Source organism: Colias eurytheme, chromosome 25 (assembly GCF_061535395.1).
Source record: "Colias eurytheme isolate Ceu_HAF_F1 chromosome 25, ilColEury1 Martin Lab GWU primary, whole genome shotgun sequence".
NCBI lineage: Eukaryota > Metazoa > Arthropoda > Insecta > Lepidoptera > Pieridae > Colias > Colias eurytheme.
The window spans coordinates 3,667,466-3,677,869 of NC_143004.1; the positions used below are offsets into that span (position 1 = coordinate 3,667,466).

At 33.2% G+C, this 10,404-nt stretch overlaps 1 protein-coding gene across 1 annotated transcript in view; it reads right to left on the reverse strand.

Annotated features, from left to right (window-relative positions):
• Positions 1-5,242, reverse strand: part of TfAP-2 (transcription factor AP-2) — a 41,372-nt gene extending 36,130 nt beyond the window's left edge. Inside the window, exon 1 of the mRNA XM_090116137.1 lies at positions 5,125-5,242. Coding sequence (XP_089972263.1) covers positions 5,125-5,184 — 60 coding nt within the window. The 5' untranslated portion in view covers positions 5,185-5,242. The remainder of the gene's footprint in view (positions 1-5,124) is intronic.
• Positions 5,243-10,404: the final 5,162 nt, after the last annotated feature.

Genomic DNA, 10,404 nt, shown 5'->3' on the forward strand with positions numbered 1-10,404 from the left:
TCAGATTCGCTTCGTTAATTTTAGTCATCGTTGCTTTGAATCTAATTGGTCACATTGTATCGGGTTATCAGTTCTATTGTCGGTTTAACACAGCGTAAATCATCAGATCATTATCTGTCGAGATGACCGTTTTATAAAACCATTCTATTTTGACCTCTGATTCTATCTGATTCAGTTCTGAATAGGCTTCGTATGAGCTGGCCGTCTCGATACCGGGTTGAGTAACTATCGTGAACTTTTACACGATTATTGTATCATTACGTTTCGTATGAGAATTCTATTTTCTGATTACTTTATCGCTGCGTCTCCCTCTAACCCGTTGTTCCTCCCGCTCTAATGATGTTATTGTTTACCTGCCCCGTTATTGATATTCAAATTGTGTTTCTAATGCGGCCGATTTCAATTGTAACTAGTAAGTACTTATTGTCACAGTAATTTGCTATTCCTGAATGACGTTGCAGATTTGCGTGATTACACAAAATTTAAACAGATAAAAAGTCACTTGTACACTTCACACATAGAAAACCTCCTTTTATCTGGCACCATAGACAAAAAAGTTTGAAAAAAAAAAGAACGAAGAAAAAATATTTGAATTTCCCGCGTCGCTCGGCACGTGAGCGGGCGCGCGTCGCTCGAGGCTATCACATGGAGTGGGCGCTGCGTGCGCAGTCGCCTCTGGACATGATAAAGTTGGGGATTTTGTAGTATATGCAAAAATTAACGAAGGAGTGAAAGCTCATATGTGGTACATACGTAATTATGGTTCGATATTATTAATTGCGGTATGTAGGAAACAGGTTTAACATAGTTTTAAAGAGATAGAAGAAGATAGAAGATATATTTTTATATTCCATACTGTAGGAGAATATGATTTTACAATTAAGAATATTTGCATAAATTACTAAGTATTGATATTCAGAATATTTAATGTATGTTCTCGTTTAAATGTAAATGCGTAGTGCACTCTTTAATTTCTTATATCCAGTATATCCACTCATAAAAAAACAATAACTTAAAAAATTTCTCAATAAACTTATAATATAACTTAAATATTATCTGTCCTCATAATCATTCTGCATCTGTTCTGTTTTACCTATTTCTCTACCTGAAATTTTTATATAATATCCTCTTCTGCACGTTTTTCTTTCTTTCGTTATATGTAATTTCATAACTTACATATAACGAAAGAAAGAAAAAAGAAAAAAATATTATATTTATTTGTATTCACTCCTTGTATATGCAGATGCACTATCTACCTTTTTCAATCTTTTCATTTTCCTATATCCCAAGGTTGCCTGGAAGAAATCGCTTCAAAGCGATAAGGCCGCCAATTTGTACGGTGAAGATTCTTTTTGTATATTATTGTATTGTTTATCTGTGCATTGTACAATAAAGTGTTTTTTATTATTTTTTTTTTATAAGTAGGTAGCACCTACAAGATTGTAACTAAATACATAATCAAAAACAGTAGATACTCACATATCACATCACAAGTGATTTCTTCCCATTTATCAAGACGAAAGCTCAGTGATGCATCGTAAAATCCAGCATATACTACACAAAAAGCTTCCACCTCGCGTCGCGAATCTATAACATTGTTCCTTTCATAACATCCAGTTTGATTGTATATACGTATGTGTGTGTGATATGCGTGTGTGTGCATGTACGTTTTCGAATCGACTTTTTAATACAAATCGATTTTTCTTTGTAACTTTTTAATTTGTTGGTTGCGTAATTGCTTTAATTGAATGATTTTATATTTTTCAGGCCGCGCCGTGCGCATTTTTGCACACTAGGTACAACTAGGCTTGCCAGGTGTCCGGCTTTAGCCGGACATGTTAGGCTTTTTGCAGTCGCGTCCGGCCAAATATGTACGTGTTTGGCCTGTCCGGCTTTTGTCAGGCTTTTTGTCAGAGTGGCGATTCGTACGACGATGGGCGGACGAGCGCCCGACCTGAACGGACAAGGGCGAGCGGAGAGCAAACTATCTTCCGGCCCGCGATTCGCGGAACTGCTTAAAGTTGGCAGAATATTATTTTGCAATACCAGGCCACAATGCCAACGTTGAAAGAGTTTTCTCTTTAATAAACGCCCAGTGGACAAAGGAACGCAGTAGACTACAAACAGATACAATTGCTAAGATGATGTTCTTGTTATGCAATTTAAAATTAACATGTAAAGAATTTTACGATATGATTTCTAAGGAAAACGAAATTCTTGACAAAGTAGGTGCAAGTGCCAAATATAAGTATAACTAGATTTTGTTATTTTTTAAAGATTTTAAATTGTTCTATAAATACCTACTATAAAGTAAATTCTTACCTAGCCGTAAAATTAATATTATCTTTTTGTTACTTTCCAGAAGAATGATTATTTTTATTTGTTTTATTATATTTTTTAGTTTATAGTATTAAGAATGCCAAAAGAGAGCTATATTCATTTGTTTTTTAGTTTTAATAATATTTAATTATCTACAAAAGACTGATGATCCATTTGTAAGTAAAACTGTAATAGTGTAACTTAATAAACATTTCAAATTCGTAAACGAGTTTTTTTATTATAAATATTATGTCCATCTTTTAATAAATATCGAATATCCTCACTTTTCACCACGTATAAATACTTTTTTCAACAGCCCAGCTGTAAAAATATTATGTTTGGCAATAAAAAAAACATGTTCGGCTTTTAGGCCAAAATGTCCGGCCTTATATAGTGCGCAGTCCGGCCTTTGCATTTTATGGCCTGGCAACCCTAGGTACAACTGTCAACTAGTATAAAAATGTAGTTGATAAAAATCTTATTTTATTAATAGATATATTGATTAAAGTGTGTAAAATTAATTTTACGTATTAAGTAAATATTTTTTGGAATGTCTTTTTAGAAGTAGCCCTATAAAAGTATAAACCTAATAAAATACACTGTCTATTACACAGTACACTATCTCTAAAAAAAGTGTTAATATGATGAGTAGGATGTGTCATGTGTATGCCCGAATATACCTACCAAACTTTAAGTCTCATGATTATAAGAATCATGAGACTTGACTTGAAGTTTGGTAAAACCTTTTCAAGAGATTTGCTCTGGCTTCATACTACTTGACCTAGCACAAAAAATTACTTATGTTTAATCGGCAAAGGTAAAATATTTTATAGGTTCACTGGAGAGCCTATCATTACCTCCTCATAAGAAATAACACTACAAAAATAAAAATACGCATACACTTATTTGTTAGCGTGGGCAGATGGATTCAATAAGCTTGGGGTCATAGATTATTGACATGTCAACATTCTGTCAATAGTGAGTCGAGTGACACCCACTCAGATAAACGAATGCTTTCACAGTTATAATGAGAAGATTTTTAAATGGCAGGTTGTTTGCTTTGAAGGTGATGGGAATCTGTAAGTTGCAAGCAATTGGTAAGGTTGAAAAACTGTTTAAATGGTCTGTACTGTAATGCGGGAACAATAGTTCCAATAGGATTCCAAGTTTATGGAATATCAAATGATACAATATAATGTAGCTAATTAGGTTAGTGAATTTTAAGGGTAAGATAAAATTCTACAAATTAATTAATGATAGGTGAAGGTGGGTATCATAACTAATCAATATTTACATAGGTACAATATTCGAGAAATATTATTAATGGTATTAAATAGTTTATTAGTGAATAAATAATATTTATGTTATTTTTAATCATATAATTAAAATTCACAAAATGCAAAACGTTACATTGAAACGAACAACAACGCCATCTATTCTAAAGAAATTAGTACTATTTGGATACCACGATGTGTTATAGTTCTTATCATTCAAACTAGATGGCGCTGTAAGCATACAAATATATCCAATGTTAGACGTAACTTCTGATTTGATATTTATGTGGATGAATAGTTGTCATTTTAGTTGTCACTGTTTCCTGTCCGAACATGCTTAGCTGTCGCATATTATAAATTGCCGCGTTCCTTTGTCTCGTGGCGCATTCGTACGAATCGTGTCTAGGGGCTCGGACGCTGTTTATACGACGTTCGACCCAACTACCCTCACTTTACTAATAGTCGTTGACTAGCTGCGTTTTGTTATCAACTACCTACATCAATTAGGTAGCTGTGTAGAATCGCAGTACATTCTTATTACGTTCAAACTAATATTTAACTAGCTTCGCGTCTTATTTCTTATATCAGAAGTGGGATAGAATTCAAGCCTACACTTGTTAATTGTTTTGAGTTTTGTAACGGCATACTGGCGTTTGTGTTTTTTCGTGCGTTGTGTGAAGTAAAAATTTGTTACGTGGATTATTGTAACGGGAATGTAGTTCATCGAAGGAATTGTGTGTAGTGATCCAAATCGCTAGTCAAACCCTGGCGTTGAGGTATTATCTAGTCGCTGGCGTATCGTAGTGATGTATTTCACTAGTCGAACGAGCGTAGATATACCAAGATACGCGAATGGAGTGTCTATGTCATGTGGACGTGGTTATTGTTCTGTCAGGTCAGTCTGGCCGAGGCAGGATGGTTGTGTAATCCCGAGATGAACTACCGTAGTGTTGTAATACGAGAATAGGCGTACGAGGACGTACGATTGTCAGTATGGCCGTGTTAGACGTAACTTCTGATTTGATATTTATGTGGATGAATAGTTGTCATTTTAGTTGTCACTGTTTCCTGTCCGAACATGCTTAGCTGTCGCATATTATAAATTGCCGCGTTCCTTTGTCTCGTGGCGCATTCGTACGAATCGTGTCTAGGGGCTCGGACGCTGTTTATACGACGTTCGACCCAACTACCCTCACTTTACTAATAGTCGTTGACTAGCTGCGTTTTGTTATCAACTACCTACATCAATTAGGTAGCTGTGTAGAATCGCAGTACATTTTTATTACATTCAAACTAATATCAAACTAGCTTCGCATCTTTTTTTATTATACCAATTATTCTTAAAAATACATGCTATAATATTATCTATATTAATTATCAAAAATACTAAATCACAATAGAAATAAAATCATAGTATGTATATAGTTATGTAATATAATACATAAAATTACAAATGTAATTTTTTTTATTACAGCGACCTCTATTGTTGAGTAGCTGCATTAACAAATTTATATTAGTTCTTAATACTCACCCAGGTGGCGTTGCTATCGTTGGACACGGTTTGGAATGTAGGCACACAACGGAAAGTCATTTTGGAAATATTTCCTATAGACTAACATTAAGTTGAAGTTTCTTTCTCACAGCTTACCTAGAACCAAACAAAACACCTACTTAGTGATATTACAATAAAAGAATAAACCTATATTTTTAGTGTTAGTCGTAGACCGTGCACAGAACATAATTATAAAAGAGGTCTCTATAAAATACCTCTCTTTATATGTTCTGTGGTGTTAAGATTAACATTAAATCGATTTCAATTTACTTAATTTAATAAAGCTAAAATAAACGGTGATCGAAATTATACAATAAAATATTTGATAACATAAGAGACCTATTACAATTTTTTTTTATACGTTATCTAGACTCATTTTTCCAACCCAAGTAGGTCTATTAATAACCCCAAAACCCCGACCGCATTAATCCTACAAAATGCGACTCCATTATTACTTTCCAACGGCACTTAATTTTTATGCACAATTATTTCAAGATTGAAGATTTCTAGGCCCGTGCCATGCCCGCGGCAGTCCGGTTTACGACCGCGACCGCCATAAAAAAACTTTGACGAGGTTGCCACTTGCCAAAACATCGGCTTTACTCTTTTATTTGTGGCTGGCGTTTGCTTTAAATGATTTACTTGTAAAAATTCACTATTACTTACTTTTGTTAAAGAAATGTTTGAATATGACGCTTTTCTGTTATATTTATAGTAGGTAATATTTTTAATCTTATTACTACGTTTAATAACAATATCTAAACAAAAAATACAATCTTCTAATTGTAAAATAAGTCTTGCCTTTTTACAATTGGAGTATACCTAATAAATTTACACAATCCAATAGAAAACATCGTTACTATTGAAAATAATATAAATTCAACCCATGAATAATAATTCATTTTTCGGACACAAAGCACTCGTATTACTAGCCAAGCTAGCTTTGTTTAAGAATTATATATACCTTATACCTATTAGTTATAAATTACATAGTTATATATATATATATATACCTATTAGTTATAAGTTACATTTATGTATGCTTGCAGGTGAAATTGTTCACAAGCTTTTACCCGCGACTTTGTGTGATAGTGGAAGGCTTTTTTCTTCAGATTTTATTTTAGCTGTGACAAGAAAAGTTAATATGTACCTAGGTAGTTGGCTGATGACTTTTCACCGTTTATTCGGGCATTCTGTTAAATGTTAACTCCAACTCAAACATTTATTCAATTAGAATAAAGAATAAGAATAAAATATTTTTTTTCAATTAGACTTCTTCTAGAAGCACTTTTGAAATGTCATTACATATTTTTAACGGTAACCTATTAAAAACTCGAATTTCTATTACCCGAATCTTAAAACCCCGAAAACTGTTGTTAGAACTTTTAAAAGACAGATGTAATGAATGACAAATTTTTAAAATTCCTTTTTTAATTTCCCAGATGAATCAATTTCCAGATGCACCAAAACCAGATTTTTAAAAAGTATTTTTTTGTTTCCCGTATTCTCATAATCCAGATTTCAATATACCAGATTCTCAGAATACTTTTTTTTGTTTCCCATCGTACCATTTTCCAAATAAACTATTGCCAAATTTTCATAATCTTTTTATTTGGTTCCCATATAATCGTATAACAGATAAACTATTGCCAGATTTTCATAATCTTTTTATTTGATTTCCATACAATCGTGATTATACTATTACTATCGACTGAAAATAAACATTGTCAGTAAGTAAATTTATTGTTTTACTTGTCCATTACAGACCTTTTTTAGTGTCAAAGTCGATTCAGTAGGTTAGGTTTGAACTACGACCCCCACGCTAGAACTGACTCGCTATTGTTTTACTTGCCTATTACAGAAAGGTTTAAGTATCAAATTCGACTCAGTGGGTTAGGTTAGGTTTGAACTGTGACCCCCCATGCACGAGCCGAGCGAGCGAAGCGAGCGTGCCGCGGCAGCGGCCGGCGAGTGCCAGAACCGACTCTCTATTGTTTTACTTGCCCATTACAGAAAGGTTTAAGTATCAAATTCGACTCAGTAGGTTAGGTTAGGTTTGAACTGTGACCCCCCATGCACGAGCCGAACGAGCGAAGCGAGCGTGCCGCGGCAGCGGCCGGCGAATGCCAGAACCGACTCGCTATTGTTTTACTTGCCCATTACAGAAAGGTTAGTGTTAAAATCTATTCAGAAGGTTAGGTTAGGTTCGTGCTGCGTCCCCCTGGAAGGATTACGTTTTGCTAGATATCGTTTATTGGAATTTCAAAAATCTGGACATTGTTTGTCTGGATATCAATTAACTGTTTTTCAAAAATTTGTGTTTTAAAAATCTGGCTTTTGTGCATATGGATTACGGTCATCTGGATTTTGTGCATTTAGATTTCGTATGTCTGGAATTCATTCGTCTGAATTGTAAAACGTCGTACAAATAAAGAAATGGGCAAATGAAATTCGGAGTTGCGATTATATGGCAAACAAAACTTCGTAATTTTAAAATTCGGGGTTATGAAAAAATGTCCAAACGTTTTCTGGATTATGATATTCGGAATATTAAAATTCGAGATAAAGATAGGTAACCATTTTTAACATTTACCTCCGATGTTATTATTTAAAGAACGCCTAAATAAACTGTGAAATTTGATACTTACCTACCTCTATGAATTCTCATTCTGAAAATGTTTATTGAATTTTCCTGTATTTTCTTGATTAGATATCATTTCAAATATCAAATAAGTATTCATAATTTGTTTACTCTAACATTTCTTACGTCACATTGCTTTCTTCCACAATTACCTACTAAGTAGGTATGTTATCTACAAGATCTCTACCTCCCTATTCAAATAGCTATGTTACCTTTTTCTATAATATTACAAGCGACGTCATATTTATTTTAATTTAGTATGATTTATTAACGTCTATTAAAGGTTATAGAATGAACACAAAAGAGTATTTTAATTATGGATTCCAGAATAAAGTAACAAAATTCCTCATCTTGATTAAGCTTCTGTCTACGCTCCTTATAATTTATGTAAAAACGGAAGTCAATAAGTGTTCTCTAACAATCTCAAAAGGTAACATGTAAAATATTTGAAAAAAGTAAATGCGATCTAATGTAAATGTAATAGCGGTGAAATTTGAAGAAAATCCGGGAATGCGTATTATAAATTGGTAGCTCCGTTCATTTCAACATTCCAACAACGCCTGTTCTTTTTTTTAAATTGGTCTTGTATTAAATTGCCAGTGATTTGTTTTTATTTTTTAATATAACCAGGCTGTGGCGGTTTAGATTATAAAGCGGGTTTTACACACACTCATTTAAAGTTGAGAGATTAAAAATGAAGTATAGGTCTACCAGAATCTGATGGCATATTTATATTTTAAAAATAAAAGATTTTCATGTGGCAACTTTATTTGACAACTATCAAATTGGTTGTCAAATTATTGTGTTGATGACATGTTGATGATTAATTTTAGAATTTTGTCTTGAAAATCTTCGAAATGTCGATAAAACCGCTGCGATCACAAGCAAGAGGTATTGTTTACAATGTGTATAGAAAAACATTCGATGAAGAAGGGTCAAACACATCACAATTTTCTATTTTAAAGCGCGTGAAAGATTTTATTGCTAAGTTGGACTTACCCGTTTTGATACTTTAAATTAATAATGTTGTTTGTTGATTAAAATATAATTTTATGAAAACTTATTAACGTAACAGCACCAGTCTTGGACAAGCATCCAGTAATGGACAAAATAAATATTAAATTTAAATATTAAGACCAAAATTAACGTTATATAGTTTGGCAATACTTAAAATAAAAGTTTGGTTCATAAGCTATCAAAATACGACATTTCATCTTATTCAGCCAAAATGTTTTAAGATGGCAGAACGTTATGTTTAGATGCTGCGACTCGTTTCGAAGAAATCCGTTTTTACTAAGAAAATCCGGAAGTGAGGACACAATTTTGGTTACCTATAAGAATTTTTGTATAAATGTCAGCAAAATTTGATATTACTTTTATTTATAGTAGTTAAGTGTACGAAATATTACACGATTTAGTATCATGATAGGTTATGTTGTTTAAATAAAATTCATCAGTGTCCATAACTGGATTTAATTCTATGGATATATCCATTTATGGACATATGTCGAAAATAAACTTTTTTTAAAGGTATTAATTACATGCGCTTTTCTGTATTGTCTTTTCTTTCTGATTAATAATATACCTATCACGACCATTTCAAACAAAGGGTTCCAATATTGTACAACAATTGTCCATGACTGGATTTGCTTTGGTTCCTATAATGGACATTGATATTTTTTGTTAAAATTACACTAATGGGTCCAACAACATAATATCTATCTAAACATGAAGAATATATTTTAGAACAATGGGTCATTATGTGCTGTGTGACTCGTTCTCGGCTTCATTCTCTATCACTGCGTAGAGAAGTCGCATACTTATGCGTATTGTAACGCATCTATCATAGAGAGAATTCTCTGATGAACTGTTTGGATCATTGTCTGCTGCTAAATTCCACCATACACATGCTTAAATTTCATCCACACCATCTTGACAACAGTTTAAAAAAAGCTTTTTGCCTCGTGCTACAATTTGGAATCCATATCGATGGACCGATCAGATTAAGGCTGCTGGCGGATTCAGATTGGCGATTCACTTCACGAGTGCAGCGGAATGCCAGGAAACAGAGAGATATGGCGGAACATCGTGAAGCGGGTAACATCTACCCCCCTAGAGTGATATGACGAAGAAGAAGAAGTCCCAAAATGGATGAAATGGCAGTACTTTTTTTAATTATATTTTTCATCCCTGACTTATTGAGAAAAAAAACCATATTGGTGTTTCTTAACGGACATAACTCGTATTTAACGATGCATTTGTCCAATTTTTGCCTAGAAAATGGAAATTAAGACTGTTTTAAATATTATGAGTATGCAAAATACTATTTTTTATAAATACATCCCCGATTTATTGTATTCCAATCATCATTTTCAAGATTCTATTGATAACTATAAGTCTTCTCCAAGTGTAAATAACTGGAGAAACGACATTAGGTACAGTCCATAAATGGGTGTTCATAACTGGATGTTGTCCAAAACTGGGTGTCCATCATTAGATTTTTCACTGTCCAACACTGGTGCAAAAAAGTGGTTTTTTAATTTATAAATAACTTCATTATTTATGCATTGTAATCTTTTTTCTAACATTGGTTACGTTAAACTAACATTGAACTAAAG